The sequence below is a fragment of the Pteropus alecto genome, unplaced genomic scaffold, assembly GCF_000325575.1.
Source record: "Pteropus alecto unplaced genomic scaffold, ASM32557v1 scaffold821, whole genome shotgun sequence".
Taxonomy (NCBI): Eukaryota; Metazoa; Chordata; class Mammalia; order Chiroptera; family Pteropodidae; genus Pteropus; species Pteropus alecto.
In genome coordinates, this window is record NW_006431396.1 from 43,826 (window position 1) to 67,064 (window position 23,239).

At 44.0% G+C, this 23,239-nt stretch overlaps 1 protein-coding gene and 1 pseudogene across 2 annotated transcripts in view; both read right to left on the bottom strand.

The window, feature by feature from the left end:
- Nucleotides 1-1,576: 1,576 nt before the first annotated feature.
- Nucleotides 1,577-2,280, bottom strand: LOC102896070 (annotated as a pseudogene).
- A 7,882-nt stretch (nucleotides 2,281-10,162) lies between these two features.
- VAMP7 (vesicle associated membrane protein 7) overlaps nucleotides 10,163-23,239 on the bottom strand; it is a 42,312-nt gene continuing 29,235 nt past the window's right edge. Inside the window, exons 6-8 of one of the 2 annotated variants that reach the window (XM_006905809.3) lie at nucleotides 20,458-20,525; nucleotides 15,139-15,231; nucleotides 10,163-11,982 (exon numbers count right to left, since the gene is read on the bottom strand). In XM_006905809.3, coding sequence (XP_006905871.1) covers nucleotides 11,920-11,982; nucleotides 15,139-15,231; nucleotides 20,458-20,525 — 224 coding nt within the window. In that variant the 3' untranslated portion in view covers nucleotides 10,163-11,919. The remainder of the gene's footprint in view (nucleotides 11,983-15,138; nucleotides 15,232-20,457; nucleotides 20,526-23,239) is intronic. The other variant, XM_025039831.1, reaches the window with a different exon arrangement.

Consider the following 23,239-nt stretch of genomic DNA (forward strand, 5'->3'; position numbering starts at 1 on the left):
AGGCAGAAGGCGCCCCCGTGGGGGTCGCCTCGTCCGCCTCACTCATGAGGCCGCCTTCTCTCTCCCCTGGGGGAGAGTCTCAGGTGTAGTCAGCCCTCCACAGCTGGAGCGGGGGCGGGGGCCAAGAGGTCTCAAGCCGGGGCCCTCGGCCCGGACGGCGGCAGCTGGGGGACCCGCAGACTCTGAGGCCAGTGTGGTCACCGGGGGCAACAGCGCGAGCCGTACTGGACGCCGCGGTGACGTCTCAATGAGGTCCTAGCCCTGACTGGCTGGGGGCGGGGGCGGGGCCACGAGCTTCCGGCCCCACGCGACCACGCCTACCGGTCCCTCCGGAGGCGTGGCCGCCCTGGATGCGCGAGGGCGTGGGCGTTTTAAAGACCCTCACGTGGACTCGTCCACGTGAATGGCGGTCCCGCGCTGCATCCCTCTCCCTAGGCTCAGGTGCGCTGCTGGTCTGCACAGGTCCCTGTCACGACACCCTCTCGCAAAGCCCTCTGGGTCTTCTGACCCCGCAGGCTCGTGGCCTCCTGGCGGATGGGGCGTCTTGCGTCACGTGGAGTTGAGACCAGACGTCGGCCACCTGGAAAGGAGACTCAAACAGGGAGGCCCCCTTCCTCAGAGGGACAGGGCCGCCCTGCCGGAGCACGAACACCGACGAGACGGCACTGAAGCCACACGGGCTTATCCGGGCTGGGGCCGGTCTCCTGCTGTAGGAAGGCTGCGTGGGAGCATTGCTGTGGCTAGAGTATTCTGAAGCCCCTTCCGGCTCCTGTCTTCTTGCGTGCAGAACGCAATGTGTGAGCAGAGTGAACGCGACCTGGGAATTGGGCCTTCTGCTGAATGCCGAATCGAAACCCTTCTTTTTTTTCCAAATAGCTTATGACTCTTTGATCTTCGTCCCAAATTGGGGTTTCGCTTTCCTTATATAAGCTCCCCAAGAATTCACTCTTAACTGCAGCGTTGATATGGTGCTCGGGCACAGCCAGGGCTCTGAAATATCGACTTTCCGAAGTGACAGATGGCGTTAATCGATATTTTACGTATATAAGTGAATAGGCGTTTGCTGGTCGGAAACTTCAGTTCCACGTATCAGTAAGGGACAGAAAGACAAGCTGAGTGGGCCTAGCATTTTAGACTTTTCAAGACCTTTCCCATTTTGTGTGTTTGATCCTTGCAATAAACCCCTTCTGTAGGATATGGGGCAGAAGCTGATTTAACTTGAGTTTAGCATGTGCATGGAGAAGAGTCCAGCAGCTCCCTGATTTGCAACATCTTTTTAAAAACTCATTAGCTCATTCTATTCTGAGAATAAGTTGAGAGAATAGGGAAAGCATTACCTGTCCACTGTGCAAAATATTTTCCCTGACACATTACTAGAAAACATACTATTTAACAATAGCTCCAGTGCTATTACTAATATATAGTGGCTGAAAGGCCTTTGGTCTTGAACTACACCATTGGGTCTTCCTTGATCTCGAGTTGGCCAGCTCGCCCTGAAGATTTTGTCTTTTTTTTCCTATTTGACCAGGCATGTTTAATAACTGAACAGATTACAAAAATAACCATGGTAGATACCTTAGTTCATCCTTCTAATAAGCCCATTGAGCTGGTCTTCTCTGTTACCGGCATCTCTGCCTTCTACAATATGGGTGGTCTTTTTCTTCATTCCACCTCATGGAAAAGACAACTTGAAGGGCCAGACGAAGTTGTTTGCTTCTTTGAAGCATTTTCCAACAGTGTAGATCTCATGAATCAGATCCTCCATGCAGATGATGTCATATTTACCAAGAGAACAAGCAATCAATGTGTTGTCTGTCAGGGCGATTCACCTTTTATTGATTTTGCCATAACCACGCTTGTAGATCAATTCATTGACTGACTTTGGGTTTGGGTACCCCCAAGGGATATATGGTTCCACGATCCTCAGCATGTTAATGGAAGCCTTGTTGAGCTTAAAGATCCTGCGAAGGCGCAGAAGCTGCAGCACCCTGGTGCCTCTGATCCTGACGACAAACGCCAATTTGGATTCCACAGGTACATAGAAGTTTCCAGCTTTTCTTGCCATCCTAGCCATCCGAATCTCAGCTCTGTACATCTGCCTACATCCTCTGTGATAGTGCTTCGCTTTTTCATAGATAAGCTTCCTCCTTGCCTTTTAAGCATCTTTTGGGCAAACTTCTTTCTCAGACGCTTGATCTTCAGCTCTGCAAAATTCCTTTGCTTTTTCTTAAGGGTTTCTGGCCCAGAAGGAACCTTCTTCTTCTCTTCTGCACTCTCCATGAGTTCAGCTGGGAAGAGAGCACCCTGAAGATTTTGAACTGGCCAACCTCCATAGTCACATAAGCCAACTCCTTAAAATAATTCTCTTTCTCTATAGCTTCCCATCTGACTGGTTCTGTTTCTCTGCAACACCGTGACCAGTAGACTGTGTCAAGAAATGGAAGATGAGATAGAAAGTAGATTGGGATGACCAAGTCTGCAGTGCTGGCAATTGCTTAGTTATGGAAGCAGAGAGGACAAGAACTTGGTCAATTCTAGCCTATGTGACTGGGAGGATGAGACTGCCCCAAATTAGAAAGTCAATATGAAGGGGTGGATATTTAGAGAGAAGAGGATGAACTCAGTTTGGGACATCTTGAGATTAAATTTTACCAGTCCATTCAATTGAAAGCATTCACAAACCTGGTATAGTTATGGACATGAAGTTTAATAAGATGTCTGAGCAGATGACACAGTACAGAAGCTAGTTGAATAGAAGTAACACCTGAAACCATGACAATGGACAGTAGACCAAGCAGCCAAACGAGGGTTTTGAAAAAAGAGAGAGAGACTCAAATCAAGACATATACAGCCTACTACATATGTTGGTGTTGGGCAGGGGAACAGCTTAGGTTAGGGGACGGGTCAGGAGAGTTTAGTTAGGGTGGCATCCAGGAAGGAGAGAATTTCAAGGAGAAGAGGGGATCAAGCCTGACAACCACTACAGAGAGATGAGGACAAGTAGCCTCAGGAAGTTTTCTTTGAGTGACAGCTATGGATGATGGTTTACACCGAGTTCATTACCGAATAGGTGGTGGACAAGTGAAAGATATAAGAGTAGAGTCATTGCCCAAGTGGGAATCTAATGGTTGGAATAAAAGGATAATAAGATGGAAATATGGCTAAAAGATGCTACTTTGGTTAGTGAGAGGTGCACATATTGTAAACAGGAGACAAAGGGCCAGTCCTGAACATACCGATGGAGGGAAAGGTGATATGCGCCAGACCTGAAATCGGACCATTCCAAAGAGAAGATAGTGGAATAAAGTATGAGTTTACTTCCTTTTTCGATGAAATAAACCATAAAACAACCCTCTGTCCACTAACATGCAGTCCCTCCTTTTGGGGTAGTGTTTACACATTCTACAGGCAGAAATTCAAAGTAAGGTATTTAAAAAGAAAAAAAAAAAGAGATCAGATTTCTGGTTTCGCCTTAAGATGAGAAATGCCTGATAATACTCTAGATAAATACATTTAACTAAATTAAGGTTAAAGTACATTTTGCAGCATAAGAGTGAATCGGGTTGTTTTCTAAATGCAGTAATTAAGTCGATGAAACAAACAAACAAAAAAACACCTCAAACGTAGATAAAATCCAACTATTGAAACCTCACTAGGTTATGTGACGACAGACCCACAGGTGACATCACAGATGGTGTCCCATCTTAACCTCTTAATGTCATCACAATAACTCTGGACAAGGATCTTAGAAGATTCCCTGACAGGTGAAACATCAAATTTTCAAGAGGTAGCCTTGTCTTTTTTAATTCTTTCTTTCTCTGCTATTTAAGAAGAATGAACCTTGAGTATAAAATGTCCATGCATAATTTACGATGGGTTTTCCCTTTTTAATTGAAGTAGATACTGGTGATGAGTTGGCAGTTCAAGTGACTAAAATAACATCCTCGGGTGTAACTGTTATTATAAAGCTGCACACAAACCAGGAAGGTGAATTTCCTTTACGGTGGGACACACACGTGCCTTGTTAAATGCTCTTTAGGAAAAGGACTGAGTAGACACTAGACACTGAGTCATGGACGACACTCTACAGATGAGTTCTCTCTGCTGACTGCCCATGGCCAGACCGTGGCTTTGAAATGGAATATCCTCAGCCGAGTGTGTGAACTTATGTTAAAATAAACTACCATCTTCCATTTAAATGGATGTAATGTCAGATAAAAATGATCAAAAATGCTTTCCATTAGTCAAAACACCATCAATGCCAAAAGCTGACTAAATATAGGAAGTTTCCATATGGTGCCTCTTTAAATATTTCACACGATTATAATGAAAAAATGACACGTATTTGGGAGAGATGGTTTAATAGCTACCCAGTAGGAGAGGCTAGAAGTTATCTGCATATGTCCTTATTATTTTAAAAGTTTATTTTTTCTCACTTTCAGTGTAACAGAAAATAATGACCGTCCATGGTTCCTCGTATGCATAAACTTATAGGGCAGAGGTACTCAGGCCCCGCTGGTCCCAAACCACTGCCTGGTTTAGCTTGAGGCCTTCCAAGGTGACAGTTGGAGCCTGTGATGATGGTGATGCATTATCCTGCTCTCAACCCCATCCTCTCCGGGCACACCGGGTGCTGCCTCTCCAGGTCCCTGCCTCCACCCCTGGAGGAAGACAGGCCCCAGAAGACCGTAGTGGCCAGAGAGCAGAGTGGAGGGTGAGGAGACTGGCTAAGATTGGAAACTACTCCAGCACAGTGACAGGGGAGCCACCGGAGCAGCAGCAGAGATGACAGACAGGACTGATCCCAGCCAAAGTGTGGGTGGTTACAGACACCCAAGAGCTGGGCAGGCTGATGGGTGCTGCAGATGGACCACAGTGGCAAGGGCTGAAGAAGTGCTCAGAGGTTGACAGAGAGGAAGGTGACCAGTGACGCAAGGGAGGGTCACTGTATATTGACCTGGAAGAAGAATGACAGAGTGAAGAGGTGAAAGGAAGAAAGGGAGAGGAGTGAGGGAGGGAGCGTTGGCCGGGAGCAGGAGCTCGGCCTTGTCAGAGGGAAGTTTCGGGATGAAAAGAGCAAAGCTTGAACCTAATCAGCGGAAGATGGACGTTGACCGAGAATGATGGACTCTGCTGGATGGTGATGGAAAGAGACAGAAAATAATGAAAACTGACAGAGACAGAGATAGAAATAGATGGAGAGCGTAGGGTGTCAGGTGTTGAGCTGCTGCCGGCCTAGGGTTGCTGACTGTGTGTGTGGCCTATGGGTTTCAAATCTCTTGGGGAGTCTTGGCTGAATTTTCACTGTCTTCCCAGGTCTTCCAAATAAGCCTTTAGGCGCCCCCCAAAGCCTGAAGTTCCCACAGCAGGCCAGCCCTCTGAACATGAGAGTGGACAACACACTTTCCGCCCGAGCAAAGCTGATGAACTCTACTCCAACCCTCTGGACAAGCACAGCCACCACAGCTATGCAGCGGGGCAACTGTTCCAGCAAAGCTGCCCGAAGAGCCTGGTGTTCAGCTCCTGCAAATATCATCCCTGGAGTTGAGTCACCAAAGCCCCTTCAGCCCCAGCCCCCAAGCCAGAGCCCGGGATCCCCCCACAGCCTGCGTCCGCAGCTCTCCCTGGGGGCTGCAGTTGCTCCCGCAGGCCTCTCTGTGGTGTTTCCATACCCAAGATTTCTGCTCTCAGACCTGGGGCCCTTTTCATCAGGTCCTCCCGAGCTGCCTCTTTACATGCAAAGAAATAAATCTTTAGTTTGCACCCCGCTGTTCCCATATGTGGTGACTTACAGAGGCTCTCTAAGCACAGTTAGTTCAAAAACTGCCCTGGGAAAGGTAAAGAGCCAAAAGGTGTGGCTGGCATAAGGCATGCAGAGGTAAGACACAGGTAAGAAGGAAGTTGACTCAGGGAGTGCCAAGCCCTGTGCTAGGTTTCACCTCGAGGACTCTACATTCCCATGGGAAGCTTCCAGGGCATATAGGACCGCACCTGGGACCCGGCCGAGGGTCTGACATATTCTTCATTGGCTCAGTAGCCTTTGGAGAGAGAATAACGTTTCCTGGTGACCTCTACTCTGGTGTTATTCCCAGGATGCACACTAGATGGCAGCAGAGAAAAAGCTTCACCCGGTGACCTCCACTCAGGTGTTATTCCAAAGATTAACACTAGGTGGCAGCAGAGGATACATTTCCCTGATATCTTCGACTCGGGTGTTATTCCGAAAATGCACACTAGATGGCAGCAGAGGATAAATTTTTTATTACTTATGCTCTGATGTTATTCCCAAAATGCCCACCAAATGGCAGCATAGAATGAATATTCATGATGACAAAACCCTGGTGTTATTCCTAACATGCTTACCACTTGGCACTGAAATGAGAATCTTGATCCTTGGTACTAAGATCACTTGGAGATAAATCCCGTTTTAGGCCCTTTGCATCCTTTATCTCACCTATTGCTCCCATTTCCCAGATATGACAGGGACAATTATCTCCATTTCACGGGTATTAAATCTGAAGACTGATTCTAACACAGTTCAAAGTCCAGAGCCAAGGCCTAAGTGGGCCACGATGGGCCAGAAGAACATGTCACACAGTATCCTGGACAAATAGATTAATCTAAATAGTCCTTGCAGCGTTGAGTTGAATCTGGGTCACAGTACTTGAGGGAAATCTGCAAATGACCTAACGGTCCAGCTTGCTATGTGCTCACTCAAGCTGGTTTTGGGGGTGAGACTTGGGCAGGCAGCTTGGGATGGTGCAGGTGGGGAGGGAGGTGACCGGCCTTTCAAAGGAGTATAACCAGCCCCAGATCCCTATAACAGTGACTTCCCCGCTTCTACACCTTGCCTGTCCTTGGGCTTTTTAAATCTGTTCTTCTTTAGGCCAGAGCACCGGTCTGCTCCCACCCATGTTCCTTTCTTCTGAGGTCTCAACTGCCAAGAGCTTCCTAGCTGCTCAGAATGGAGTCTAGGGTGGCAGTTTCCTTATGGGGTGTGGGGAATACCCACAGGCACAGAGCCCCAGACAGGCACAGAGCTGACTTCCGGCCCCACCACCTACTAACTAACTGTGAGACTTCAGGCAGAGAAATGGAAACTCAGTCCCCTCGCCTGTCAGATGGGGGTAACCGCTCCATCAGGGGGCTGAGAGGGCGCAGTGCGAAGGTGTGTGTCAGCCCCTGCCCAGCATGTGGTCAGCACTCACTCTCCCTCCCTCTTCCCTTCTTAGTCCTTTCTTGACCTTCTATGAGCTGGATAAATCAAGAATTTAGCAAATAATCTCCTTTTAGCAGAATAAGGTCTCTTATCAGTGTCCAAATAACCAAAGTCCCCCGAAGTGCTTACTCTGACGTCTATGCTCGCTTTATCCTCAGGAAGTATTAACTGCAGCCTCTGTGGACTTCATACCCCGTTGCTCCTCTCCAAACACATGGCCCCCGCCTCAGCTCAGGCCACCAGTGGTGTCACCAGTCTTCCCACTGTTCTCCCTGCTTCCTGTCCCTCTCTCGTCCACTTTAACCCCCCACACTGCAACCAGCTCGACAGAACTACCCACGGGTTCCCACAGCCCAGAGAATAAAGCCTCTATGATGATCACAGCGTCGAGACTCTTTATCAGGCCCATTTCTGTCCTGGTCTCATTTCTTATCAGGACACACCAACTCGATCACCCGGTACCCCGGCTGTCTGCATTGCCCCCTCTGCTTGGATGACTTCTAAGGGCTTTCACAGATGGGGGCACCAGCGCTGAGACCAAGCTTGCGTGCAGGAACCCGAATAAAATATGCACTTCAGTGAATAATTATGCATCGATATCTGCTTGTGAATTGTGACAATTCTGTAAAAAAAAAAACAAAAAAAAAAAACAAAAAAAAAACTAGAAAGAGGGAGGGAAGAAATGAAAAGTGAAATAAGATAAACGTACTGCAAACCTAGAGGATATCGGTGATTTTATGGTAAAAAATAAGCACTAATAAAATGGACCCTAAAATCAGGAAAATATGAGCAGATCAATGTGCCATCCAGGGACCTCTTCCCCTGCTGGTTCGGGGAGAGGGAGGGACAGGGACAGATCTTTTTGGCAGGTCCCCTAAGAATGGACCCAGCATCTTCATCTCCCCAGCCGCGTCCTGCCCAGTGAGGACACTCTGCTGGACGGAGTCTCGGGAACTATGGATCCTGATGTGTCAGCCAGGGCTGTTCTGATTGTAAGGAACCGGACACGCTGACCGAAGTCAAATAATTTTAATTGATAGAAATCAATTAACATTTGCAGCAGGCAAGTTTAAGGTGGGTTTGGAGTTGGCGGGTCCTCACGCTCGCAGTGGGAACCGGTCTCTCTCCAACCCTCCATCCTGCTAAGTGCCGTTGGGTGGCCTCATTCACGAGCACAGTCTCTCTGCCTGCGTCCAGGGTCCCCGGCAACGCCAGGCCGACACCCACAAACCACCCGTTGCACCGGGGAGGGTGTCTCCTTGCCTTGGGTTCTATGAAAAGTCATGGCTTAAAATGCCTTTGGCCTGGCCGGGGTTACGGTCTCATCCTTGAGGCCATCGGAGCACCCACGGGTTGTGACGTGGGGTTGGCTTGATGTGGGGTCGGCCCTCTGGAGCTGTTTGGGCTGGAAGCAGGTGAGATGAGTTCTTGAGAAGAGATGCTGGCTCGGGGACAGCAGCGGACCGCGTGGCACCGACAGCCCCCTGCACAGATGCGGGATCCGAGGCCCACAAAACGAAGGGGTTCGCCTAGTGGTCAGGGCTGCAGCCACCCGTCCAGTCCCCTTGCTGTCCTCCCACAACGACAAGATGCAAAGCTCCTTTCTGCCTCCGGCAGGGGGTCCTCGCATCTCCTTCTCTTTGGAGAAGAGATGTAAAATGTCACAGCATATATCAGATTTAATGTTTTTAATGAACAGCGTGAATCCAAAATAATTTTGTACGATGTGCCCCAACCAAAAGAATGTTCTAACTGATTTACCCCAGTGGCCTTTCTCCATAAGACAAAACAGTTGAACTGATCTAATGGCTAAATCTGGGAACAAGGTGGCTGTCCCAAACGGGCACCTCGGCTCTCGCCAGCAGCTGGGAATTTCATAAAACTTCCTTTCCCTATATGTTTGCAGAATTATGTTTTGCCAGTGAAATGAAGTCGCGTGAGACTTGGGAAGCAGAATTCTGGGAAGTGGAGGCCAACACTTTCCGAAGGTCGGGGCGGTCAGACATGAAGATGCCAAGGTGCCTGGCACACCCCAGCTTTCTCGGTGTCCTCCACTCCACATCCAGCTCACCCGCCTGACTACCGGCTCTGAGGACCAATGCGGATGCAAGTGAAGCCCTTAGCATCGGGTCTGCTGAGGCCGTGACTTCCACAAACCTTTCCCCGGGTGGCCCTTCACACACCCGCTTCGGCAAATAATTAAACAGGGCTTCTCGGGTTTCTCAACGAGCTCCAACCTGCCCACCATTGTCAGCGTTTCAAGTGCAAATGCTTAGGGGACTGTTCCTCTGATCCCCCTGCGCCCCGCTTCCAGGCCTGCCGCTCCCCGTTTGCCACACACTGTGTAAGCTTGAGCCCTGCATTACACCCGATTCCATAAACTTGCTTTGGCTCTGGTTTCGTAGGTCAACCAGTCCGCCCCATTTCTTATTCTTGAGAAGATGGAGCTGTCAGAAAGAGTCCTGCTTCTAATGGAGAACATGGCAGGGGGAGGGCCCTAGGGCCACTATTGTCGTCATTACATCCATTCGCTTCTAGCTGCCTGGGAAGCAACTCCATGTCTTTGTCCGGCCAAGCGAGGTACCGGCAGACTAAGCAAGGGGAAAGCATTGTCTGATGTAAGTCATAGCTACTCACCGTGAAGGAAACTTATGGATATATAACTCAGGATGACGGTGCCAGCGGTTTTACAGACTGATTTGTTCTTTTATTGGGAATATATATAACCTACATATATTTTTGAGTTGTTTTGTGTCTTTTTGTTTTGAAGACGTTTTTTTATAGAAACCTGAGAGAACGCTGCTGCTTTTGACCGAAAGACTGTAAGTCACGCTTGTTAATTAATGTATTTTCAGCATAAGTAAAATGCTATGCTTATGTAAACGATGGCAGAATGTCATCAGAAGAAATCAGAGTCCAGGAAGAAATTGTAAAACAAACAACTCATTGTATTACTCTTAAATTTTATTAATGCCTTCAGTTTGTGCGTCATTTAAAACAAGATATGTGCTTTAAAAAGCATTCTTATACATAAACAGATCGAGGGACAGTTAAGTCATTTATCCCTAAGACATGCACATCATTTTTATTCAGTCGTGTATACGAAAGGGAAATCCACTTTAAGTCCTCTTCTTTGGATTAAAGACATTTGGAAATTATTATTCAGGAATGGCAAATGTTTTCCTGGAACAAATGTGTTTTCCAGTAGGAAATGCTGATGCAATTAAAAGGCATTAGTGTTGATAAAGAGAACATTTGTAGAATGCATGGTCGCCAGGAAAAGCGTTCCAGTGGGCCTGAAATCCGTGTCCAATTAATGAACCGAAAGGTTTACGTGGAAGAACAGGTAGCATCAGCCAGGTTATATGACACATATATATTCAAGGCACGTGACTAGGCTAAACAGGTGGCTAGGTTTTACAGACTGATTTGTTCTTTTATTGGGAAAATAGTCGAATATAATAGAATTTCTGCTTACTGGCATTTATTGATCAATAAATGCAGTTAGATCCAGAGCAGTAAATGTCCTTCCAGATACACACCAAAAGTACACACCAGCAGAGAGACGTCACAGTCGCCGAAGCGAAGCATCCACAGCAGTTTTCCTACAGTGCAGTTAAATGGATGCTGAACTGTCTTGCGTTGTTTCTAGACATCGTCGTGCCTACTCTCGTTTCACGAAAGAATTCTTCAAAAGTAGGCAGATTAAAGAACTTACTGAACCACAAAGGATGCTCAGACTATTATTATTCGACAGCAGCCAGACCCAAACCCTGGAGCTGACCATGTTCTGTTTGGGCTTTTCCCAGAAAGGAAAAACCTTCCCACGCTGCCTCCATTCACAGAGCTAAAACGTTAGCGTGTCCTCTGTGGTGCCTCCCCACCCCCTCCACTGTCTATTCTATTAACTATAGAATGGCTCTAAAAATCAACTGAGGACCAAAGAAATATGTGGAAAACCATAACCTTCGGCCATATTTAAACCATTATCTTCTCAAATCAACTGCAACGGGGAAACAGAAGCTACTGAGCTCTGTGAGGTTTGCAAATGGTCAAATCTTTCTTCCTGAAAGTGAGTACTAGGAAGTCGAACATAATTCCACGTGCTTCTAAAAATATTCTCCCTCTGACCAAGACAGAATGTCTAATACTTTATCTGCTTGGGCTGCTAGAAGCAGGCAGCACCAACAATTGAATTACAATTCCCCAAATAACAGTAATTCTCCATTCGTATTGTTTTCGAGCATCTAAAACTCCTCAATACCAAAAGACATAAACATGAGATGGTAGCAATACGTGTCTCTCGAATACTTTTCTGTGCACGTACAATGTTCAGCTACAGTTTTAGCAGGCAGTTTACAAGACTGGTGTTTTCCACCTTGGCGATGGCTTTGTGCAATCACCGACGAAAACGTTTCTCTGAGTCTATAATACTAGTGAACAAACCAAAGGAACGGACAAAAGCCTTTTTAAGGCTACTGCTGCAATAAATGGTTCATTTTGAAGTACACTGGAATAAACTGACTGAGAGGACAAAGATAAATCTGGATGCATAGAACAGGATTAAAAACAGAAAGAGAAAGAGAGGGCTGAAGAGACTGGCAGACGCCATCTGTCAGTAGTGAAAGGTTTAGATCATTCGGCCTTTTAACTCCTTGTTCTCTCGTGTCGTCCGGTGAATAACTTTGTCTTTTCTATTTTTACACACAGCGGGGCCATGTAAATCCACCACACAGAGGTGACACGATGATGTAGATGAACACCTGGAGGGGCGAGGAAAGCGATTTTATTGTCCTGGATCTACCACAGCCTGCTAAATCTTATACAGAGCAGCGATCTATTCACGATACACGAATCAAGCGCTTTCAAAGACAGAAGTTGAATCAGACTTATCCTTTCTGTGACAACTCTCAGCCATTTGAATTCCACTATTCCGCTAATTTCTCCAGCGACAGTTTCTCTTTACTTGGTACTAGTACGATTACTATTAAGCGTATGCTTAGGTTGTACACGCGGATTAATTTTTCATTGTTGGGATGTCCGAAAAAACTCAAAAGCACGAGCGGAGACTCTGTATCACTTATGAGCAAGATGTCGCTACCATTTCAGAGGATAATGACACAATAATTATAATTAGCAACTCGAAGGAAAGCTGATGGTAAAGAAACACAGCAAAAATGCCAGTCCCGTTATAGATGTCAACTTTTTATAACGTTATTATTTTAAATTACGGTATTTTTAATAGCATATGCTTGTTCATGTGACTAGATTACAAACTAGATTTATTCTAAACATTGCATTGGCTGCATTAAATGAGTCATTTTGTTTTGCTTTCGATCGCAACTTTTCGAGTTAAGTGACTGGTTTCGTGACCTGCATGCTTGGAAAAGAAAATTTAGGAATCCCGAGCCCTCTCCGAAGTCATCCAAGTGTTGCCTTCCTCCTCTACAAATGTTGGGGGGTGGTTTATGGCACACTCTGGTTATCGACAAACAGGTTAAAGTGCTCACATTACACATACTCCAATTCGATACGGAGCTGACAACGTGCTGCAGCTGAAATACCACGATCTTTAAAGCGGAAGCGCACTGTGTTCGGTGACACCAGTTGGCAAAGACAGATACTGCATTTCGAGCAGTGCTCTGCATGTAATAAGTGATCAATGGCTATAATCGGAATGTGACAATAATCCGGCTTCACGAGTTAATCCAAATTCCCGGACCAAAGGAGGAAGGGGAAAAAAACAAACAAACTGAGGAGCCTACAATGTGCCACCCGGGGAGACATCAAGGGCCGCGGCACCAGTTCCAGTGTGGCAGCAACAGGTCTGTGGCTGCCCCTCACTGGGAGGTGGGGCCAGATGCCTAAGGCGGATGACCTTGAACAGGGCACGAGTCAGTCAGAGGTATCTGCGTGGAGCTAACTCTGAGCTTCTGCAAATGACGAGAGGATGGGGAGGAAAGGCTGCTTTGCCCAGTCACGTGCTACCCCAAAGTGAGGCATCCGCGCTCCTTAGAGCAGCAGCTCTCATTTTTGCTTCAGGACCACTTTACGCTCTTAAAAACTAGTGAGGACTCCGAAGAGCTCTCGATCGAGGTCGTTATAACTATCCACGCCCACTGTATTCTAAATGAAATTTAAAATATACCTATGTCGTTCATTGTAAAATCAAAACAATAAACCCATTACATAGGAACGTAGCTATATCTCTGTGCGGTCAGTTTTGTGTCCACTTGGCGAGGCTAGCGGGTTGCTTTATTCTGAAGATGTGATTAAAACTCGCAGCTGACTTTAAGGCAGATTATCCTACATATTCTTAATAAGCCTGACTCGGTCAGTTAAAAGGCCTTAAGAGCAAAGCTGAGGTTCCCTTGATGAAGAAGAAATTCTGCCTGTGAATTACAGCTATACTTCTGCCCCAGAGTTCCAGCCTGCCCTACAGATTTGGGGCTTGCCTAGCCAGCTCTCACCAGCATGTAAACTATGTAATTCCCTGTGAGGTAGCTCTCCTCATACATCCAGAGAAATTCAAGGGTAGAGTACATTCGTTACCAAGTACAAGTTTCATGAATAAAGGTTAAACTGAGAATAGTAAGAGTTCTTAGAAACGTAAAACGTGGCTATGAAAAATAAATAAAATAAATAGAAGAGGTGGAGAACAGAATGAACAGACCTGAAAATAAATTTAGTTTGCTGGAAGAGTGAGCTGAATGCTTCTCCCAGAATGCAATGCAAAAAGGAGTTGAAACATACTAAAAAGGCGACTAGAGATGCGGGATAGTTCAAAGAGGTCCAACGCCTGGGTTCCAAGAGAAACAGCACACAGAATAACATATACTTAGAGACAAGAGAACTCCTAAATAAATATTAGGAAAGTGAACTCATCATGCATTGAAAGAATACTACATAATAACTTCTTAGTATTTATCCCAGAAATGAAAGAATCCTTAATTATAAAGGCACTTATTCATGTAACTCAATGCATTAATATTAAATGTAAATGGTCACATTATCAATTCATTGGGTGGAGGAATATCATTTCCTAAAAAGAAATGCCTATTCCTGATCAAAAGATTAGCAATCTAGTAATAAAGTTCTTTAACTTGACAAGAAAAATCTAACAAGAATTCATAGCAAATATCTCTCTTATAAAGGAAATATTAGAAACATTTCAATTAAAACCAGGGACTAAATAATTACCACTGACACCATAATTATTCAATCTTGCTAGTAAATTCAAGAAAAAAAATATATATCATGCAAAATTATACATAGTACATACGTACATGAATTTGAAACTAAAATGATCGCAGGTGGCATTATATAAATTTACCTACATAGTGGGGTCAGTTAACTATAGCCCATGGCCTGTGAGCTAAGAACGGTTTTTATATTTTTAAAGGGTTGCTTAAAAAGAAGATGTGACAGACTGTATGTGGCCCAAAAAGCCTAAAATATTCATTACCTGGTACTTTACAGAGTGTTTGCTGACTCTTGACCTACAGCATACAGAAGAATCAACTGACAAACTATTACAATAAGAGTTACATAAATCCATTGGACACAAAATACAGCAATTAGACAACACGAAAGTAAAGAAATAGAAAATGGAATCAACTAGAAAATAGAAACATAATTCGAAAATATGAAATCGGTTAGAAAAGGCAATTTTAAAAGAATCTCATTGCGGCAAAAACATTAAAAATCCAGAAATATCTGGAATGCCTTGCACAACTCCTTACATGGGGTTGAAGTAGAGATAATATTCCAATGTGACTTCATGGGACAGCGACTGCCTGGTCACGTGTTTCACCATTAACAGTTATAGGCAGCTCATTTCAGAGTGCTAATCGTTAGAATTCCAGCAGCTGATTTCTTAAAGATTAAAAAATAAAATCACACACAAAAAGGACACTTACGATTGATACGACGATGATGATGATGGTGAGCTTGAGATTCTTCATGCACATGGCTCGGGCAAGGTTTCTGCTGGTTGTTTTGAAGGTGACAGACTAGAAGAGAAGCACGAATTGTCTGACCCCTGGCACCGACCAAATGATTGATTGGCAGCAATACCGCCTACTGTCACTAATTCTGTTAAGTGCCAATGTTTTCGACCCCTCCCCTGTGTTCACAGGAATGGGCTGGCCACTCATCATCGCGAGCTCCTGGGAGCAGGCCTCTGCCACGTCTGCAGGAAGCAGTATGACCCACAGGCAAGGCTTCCCTCCTATGCCCTGTCCGCCAGGGCCGTGCCCGTGACGTTGAGCCGCAGAAGCGGTTCTTTCTGTTAATGAAATAAGCCCCACCTGCCTTATGCCTCCAATGAGGAAGGCTCCTTCTAAGCCACTTGGCTGCAATTCTGCCCAGTCCGATTCTGAGATTCTGAGCGTAAAACCTGCTCAGTTTCCGTAGGATGGTATGTCTTTGCTTGTATGAGGGCCAACCCCCACCCCAAAACTGCACTCCTTCAGTTATCCATTTCGTTTTGAAACATCAATTTCTCCATATCTACTGAACCATTCCTACGAGGACACAGTTGAAAACAAACAAGCAAGCAAACAAACAACAGAATTCCTTAAAAGCGTAGCGATTCCACTCCTAGATACATACCCAAAAGAGATCTGTGCACGATTCAGCAAAAGACATATACGAAAATATTCTCGACTGCGCTATTTCTCTTATCTCAAAACTGGAAACGGCCCAGATGCCCATGCACTGTACCATGTAGTGAAGAACTTAAACTTGCCCTCAGCTCCTAGGAGGTAACCTTGGCTTCCCTGGGGGCCGAGGTCTAGCCCAAAAGTCACAATGTGATTTAAGGTGGGGACTAGTCACTACGGAATGACCAACTATGTGATTTAGGGGCTTTGAGTTATACCTAGGGGAGTTGGAGACTGGAGAAAAAATCAAGCCAGTGGGCAGTCCGATTGTGTCTGCATAATGAAACCTCGATAAAAACTGGACACCAAAGCTTGGGAAAACTTCCCTGCTTGACAATACCTTATGCATGCTGTCACACGTCTATGCTGGGAGAGTAACGTGTCCTGACTCCATGAGGACAGGACAACAGAAGCTCCGGGTTTGGTACTCCCCCAAACTCCACCCTATGTGCTTCTATATTTGGCTGAGCTTAATCTGTAACCTTCGCCTGTAATAAACCATAACTGTGAGTATAACAGCTTTCACGGGGTTCTCTGAGTCCTTCTAGTGAATCCTCAAAAAATAAATTCGCGGCTGGTGTCAGAACTGAGGGCAATCTTGGGGACTGCGCCCTCTAAACTTCATAGTTTGTGAACTTCTCGGCTGCCTGAATTCTTTGCAATTATTCACAAACTAAATCACATTAAAGAATCCAAGAAAGAGGAAGATAACATGGATAAGAAAAAGTAGTGAGCAATGAAATTAATAAACCTAAATGTAGTTATGTGATTCGAGAGATGGAGATGGAGAGTCCTCCAGGATCTTCAAGTCGGTATTTGAACATTGATAAATCACCTGTTTCAAAACCAGTTCCGCTATAAAGAACAAAGATGGAAACAACCCAAAGGGCCCATCGATGGACAAATGGATGAAGAAAATGTGGTGTATCCATACAATGGAGTATTATTCGCTCACGAAAAGAAACGAAGTTCTGGTTCATGCTACAACATGGATGAAACTCGAAAGTATGATGCTAAGTGAAATAGGGCAGATACAGTAAGAGAAATATTGTAGGATTCCACTTATATGAATGTACCTAGAACAGGCAAATTCATAGAGACACAGTATGATTAGAACCAGGGGCTGGCGGGGAAGGGGAATGGCAAGGTACGGCTTTATGGGTACAGGATTCCTGTTTGGGAGGATGACAAACTTTTAGAAATAGTGGTGATGGTCGCACAACGTCGTGAATGTAATTAATGTCACTGAATTGTACACTTAAAATGGTTAAAATGGCTCATTTTATGTCACATCTATTTTACCACAATTTAAAAAATTATAATATATCAAAAAACCATTGAAGTGTATACTTTAAACAGGTCAACTGTATGGTCGGTGAATGATTTATCAATAAAGAAATAATTCAATAAAGCTGTTAAAAACCAAGAGGTGATAAAATGAAATAATTTTTAAAATACCTCAATAAAGAAAATTAAAAAAAAAAAAAGATAATGAGGAACAAAGGGGCTGGGGCAAATATAAACCAAAGATCAACATATGTTACTTAAATCGAACTCTATCAATGTGTACATTATATGTAAGTGGAATAAATATTTCACTGGTAAACATGCTCCATATATTCAAGAAGGTAGAGGAAGGCACACATGTGTTAGAGAGACACATGGAAGATAGAAAAAGATGCAAATCAAACTTGTAAAGACGAAAAAGACATGAGAAAAATACTGCATAAGAAAAGATAAGTAAACTTGGAGACACAGCAATAGAAACCCCTCTAAAGGAAACACAGAAAGAAGAGACTGAAAAAATAAACAGACCATCGGTGAGCTGGGGGACAACTTCGAGTGGCCTAATGTACATGTGATTGGAGTCCTGGAAGGAGAGGAGATGGACAGAAAAATACTTGAAGAAATAATGGTTGTATATTTTCCTGATTTGACGAAAACTTCAAACCCACAGCTCAATAAACCCAAAGCTGAAGAAACATGAAGAAAACTACACCGAAGCACATTATAATCACATCTCTTGAAATCAATGATCAAAAATAAACCTCAAAAACACCCAGAGGGAAATAAACACATTATGTATGTAAGGATGACGGTAGAACTATGTAAAAAGACAGAGATAGAACATCTTTAGATTCTTGAAAGAAAATGTCTTTAAAATAAGGAAGTAAAATCAAGGCTTGCCAGACGTACGCATACTGAAAAGAATTCATTATTAGCAGATCTGCACTACAAGAGAAAGTAAAGATCTCCTACAGGCAGAAAGGAAATGATACCAGATGGAAATCTGGGTCTAAACGAAAGAATGAAGAGGTACTAGAAATGGGTCAATGGGAAAAGATGTTTTTCTTGTTATTTAGACCTCTTTAAAATATAATCGGCTATGTAAACAAAAATAACGATGTATCGTGAGGTTTCAAATATATGTGTAAATAAAAGTAGTAGAAAAATATCATCAAGGCCAGAAAGGTAAAGTGGAGGTAGACTATTTTACGGTTTTTATATTGTTTGTGACGTAAAATGATACCACTTGAAGGCAGACTACGGTGAGTTAAAGACTTATACTGTAAACCATAAAGCGGACACGAGATAACAAAGAGTTATAGCTAATAAGCCGACAAAGAAGGTAAAATGGAATTTAAAAAGCATCTGAATCGAACAGAAGGCAGAAAAAGAGGGAGAAGAGGGAAAAAAAAAAACAGAAGGGACAAATAGGAAACAGATACCAAAATGGTAGATTTCAAACCTCCCTACAAACAAAACTCCAGGATGAGACAGCTTCACTGGTGAATTCTGCTAAACAGCTGGGGGACAGATACATCAACAGCACCTAACCCCTGCCAGAGGGTACACAGAGAGAGGCGACACTTCCCAAGTTGTTTGACGAGGCCACTGTATCCTTAATACCACAGCCTAGAAAGGATAATGTATTACAGACCAACATCCCTTACGAACGCAGACGCAAAATTCCTGAACCAAACAACAGCAAATCCGACAAGGTCTCATATAAAAAGGATAATATATCGTGACCTTGCAGGAATGTTGGCTTAACATTATAAAATGTTAACTGGATAAGTTACACTCCTTCAGAGCAAAGTAGAAGGAGGAAAACCATACAATCTTCTCAAGAGATGGAGAAAAACATTTGACAAAATTCATGAATAAAATTCTCAAGTGAGGAACTGAAGGGGATTTCTTCCACTTGATAAAGGACACTATAAAACAAATCTGTGATTAACAACGTAGTTAGTGAAAATATTGAATTTTCCCCCATAAGATGTGCTACACACAAGAACTTGCGCTGCCGCTATTTGTATTGGATTCGCTATTGTGTAGAAGATTCCAGCCAGTGCAGTAAGGCAAGGAAAAGAAATAAAAGGCAAGAATCTACAAAAAAGCTACTGGAACTAATAAATGAATTTTGCAGAGTTGCAGGCTAGAAACCAGGTCAACATAGAAAAATCAATTTCATTTTTATATATTAGCAATGAGTATTGGGCTATAAAGTAGCCATTAAAGAGCCTGGAGTTTTGACTTCTGTATAATGCCTTCCTCCAATTAACACAGCTCTGATGAAAACCTGTTTAGCCTTCTAAGACCTACTGTCAATAAACGTCCCTATAAAACTAACTGACAATAAACATCTAAAAAGCTCTTACTATGTAGCAGACACGGCGTTAGGTGTTTTGCATGTATTATCTGATTTAACCCTCAAAACACTATGAAGTGGGTACACCTCCACTTTACAGATAACAACTGGGGCACAGAGAGGTTAAGCAACTCGCCTAAGTTCACACAGCCAGTAAGTGGTGGAGATGGGATTCAACATCTGGGAGCCCGACTCTAGAGCTAGTGCTCTTAACCACTACAATCTAGCTGCCAGTAAGAAGGAATGTGATCACGCACTGATCTGTTTCAAGGTGTAAACTTCCAGTCTGCATTTACACTTGTCACTGCGTAGGCCAAAATTGTAACCGATCTCTGCCCTCCTTCCAGTCACCGTATACCTATCGTCTTTCCTCCAGACCTTCGCTCACTCACCACATGGACAATGCAAAGACACACGTCACTGCTAAATAAGGAGGTCACAGGAACACACTGACATTCCTTTTAAGGCTCAGTGGCCCTTCACAGTCCCTGCCGCTTGCTTGACATAAGGAAAGCCCAAGCTGTCACAGTAAGCAAGAAAGCGAATGAACTGTCCAGCTTTCAGCATTCACACTGGGTCACAAGTGGCCTGAACATCTTTCGTGTTTTACGAAACGCACAGAGAACAGACTCGCATGTGCGGCCGAGGTGCTAAATTATACAGGAATTAATTCAAAGCTTTAAAAAAAATTGCTTCTGTAAATGGAGTATGTTTTCTGAACCAAAGCTTCCTTAATGGCTATTAACGGGTCATGGTTTTTTCTCTATGCCTCGCCGTTATCCTCATAATCACAACATAATCACATAATGGAGGTTAGAAAAGGAAGGAAAAACTACAGTACTGAATTGAAGACATCGCCCTATTATGTTAGGCATCAACCACAGTTTCTCTGCTTTACATCCTGAAAAATAGCCCATACTTACCGAATCCACGAGATTTTCTGTTTTATCTATCAATAATTCCAATCTTTCTCCTCGTTGAGCTACCAGATCTAAAAATGTTGGAAAAACAGAAAATACCATGTTTATATTAAAAATCTGCTATTTTTGTCTTTGTTTTAAGTCAAATCTTATTTGAATTATAGTTGGTATTCTTGATAACTCATAGTTACTAGAAGAGCACTTACATCTGTAAGAAATAAAAGGTTTTACTGAAGCTTATTAATTAAAGTAGGGGTTGGCAATTTTTTTCTGTAATGGGTCAAATACTAAATATTTCAGGCTTTATGGGCCAAACGGTCTCAGTCACAATTGCTTAACTGTCAGACATAGACAATATGTAAACGAACGGGCATGACTGTGTTTCAAGGAAACTTTATGTAGAAAAACAGACCAGATTGGATCCAAGGGATATAGTTCGCAAGCCCCTAAATTAAGGGTATAATCTGAAAGCGAAAAAAAAAGGAACCCACAAAACAAGGGAGAGTTGGACACTTCAAGAAATGCCATATGAGGCGCTCCACAGACCCTCTCTCCAACAAAACCACCATGATTGGTAACACTTATAAAAACAAACAAACTAGCAGTCTAGTTTCATTCTTTCGCATAAGGCTTTCCAATTTTCCCAGCACCATTTATTGAAGAGCGCTTCTCTTCTCCATTGTATGATTTTGGTCCCTTTGTTGAAATTATTTGCTCCTATATATGGGGGCTCCTTTCCGGACTCTCAGTTCTGTTCCATTGGTCTGTGTGTGTTTTTCTGCCAATGTCATGCTGTTTTGATTATTGTCGCTTTGCAGTATAATTCGAAGTCAGGCAGAGTGATATTTCCTGCCTTATTTTTTTTTCCCTCAGGATTGCTTTGGCTATTCGGGGTCTTCTGTGATTCCATACAAGCCTGATGATTTTCTGTTCTATTTCTTTAAAAAAGAATGCCATTGGGATTTTGATGGGGATTCACACTAAAAAGCCTCTGCACAGCAAGAGAAACCATCCACAAAACAAAAAAGCAACCAACTGAATGAAAGAATATATTTGCAAACGATGCCTCTGATATAATTTTGGATTATACATCAATACGTAAAAGAATCATACAAGTCGACAACGACAACAAAAAACAAACAATCCAATTTAAAAAAATGGGAAGAGGACCTGAGCACACACTTTCCCCAAGAAAACATAAAACTGACCAACAGATATATGAAAAGATGCTCAGCTTCACTAGCTATTAGGGAAATGCAATTCAAAACCACACTGAGATACCACTTCACACCTCTAAGAATGCCTGTCATCAACAGGACAAGTGATGACAAGTGCTGGGGGGTTGTGGAGAAAAGGAACCCTCATAGACTTCTGGTGGGGATGTAAATTGGTACAGCCACTATAGAAAACAGAATGGAGGTTCCTCAAAAAATTAAGACTAGAATTACCATATGATCTAGCGATCCCTCTTCTGGGTATCCACCCCCAAATTTGAAAACATGTATCTGTAAAGATACATGCACCCGATGTTCATAGCGGCGTTATTCAAGGTGGCCAAGACATGGAAACAGCCGAAGTGCCCTTCGATAGATGACTGGATAAAGAAGCTGTGGTACATACATGCAATAGAATATTACTCAGCCATAAGAAGAGATGACATACTGCCATTTGCGAAACAGGGATGAGTCTTGGATTATCATACTAAGTGAAGTAAGTCAGACGAAAAAAGTTGAGAACCATATGATTTTACTCGTATGTGGGATATAAAAACTGAAAGCAACAAAATAACAAGACAGACAAACGGAGACTCAGGGACACGGACAACAGTTTAGTGGTCAGCGGAGGGAAGAGGGGGAGGAAGATAAGGGTAAAGGGGGTCAAATGTATGGTGACAGAAGGAAATCTGACTCCGGGTGGTGAATATACAATGCAATATACATGTGACGTAGTATTGAATTGTACACCTGAAACCTATATAATTTTATTAACCAATGCCACCCCCAATAAATTTTAACAAACCACCACCATTTAAAGTGTCTGAAAACTGTGAATGTCCTAACAATATACAACAAATGCAGAAACATTTATACAATAAAATCAACTAATTCTCAGTAAGAATGGTGCGAGTCAATGTCATTTAAGCCATGACCCGCTCCCTCCCTCAGCTCAGTGATACGGAGGCTTTATTCCTGGCGACTAAAGCCTGGGGGTTCTCTCCTCCCCCAGGTCCCAGGCAAAGGCTATGCTTTCTCCCCAGGAGGGGCCAGTCATTAGCGTCTCTCCTCCCAGCCCACTCCATCCCAAGCTGCATGATGCATTAGTTCTATTCCAGAAAGACGTGGCTAATGAGGCTGGGGCTCCCTTCCCCCACGTGCCTCCAACACACAGGGCAGAAGCTCTACCTCAGGTGGCAGGCCAAGAATACTGAGCCCTGAGTTCCCCTTCTCCGACTTACTCATACAGCAGAGGTTCCACGCTAACAGAGGCAAGCCGAGGAGACCACGGCTACCTAGCACTCCACAGGCAGAGCAAGGGTGTCACTCCAAGAGAAGCAGTCCACTGTCCCTATCCATAGCTCTAGAGCAGTGGCTGAAAGATTGTTCCCAGGGGGACTGGCAGGCCTCAGGAACAGAGAACTCACCCTAAGAGAACAGACATTATTTGCAAGAGACTATGGGGACGTTCAAGCGTAAGGATGCTGTCGAGATAATGGAGATTTTGGAGGTAAGCAATTAAGATGCAGCTGGTAGCTCCATGAGACCCACACGTTAAACCACAGGCCAGC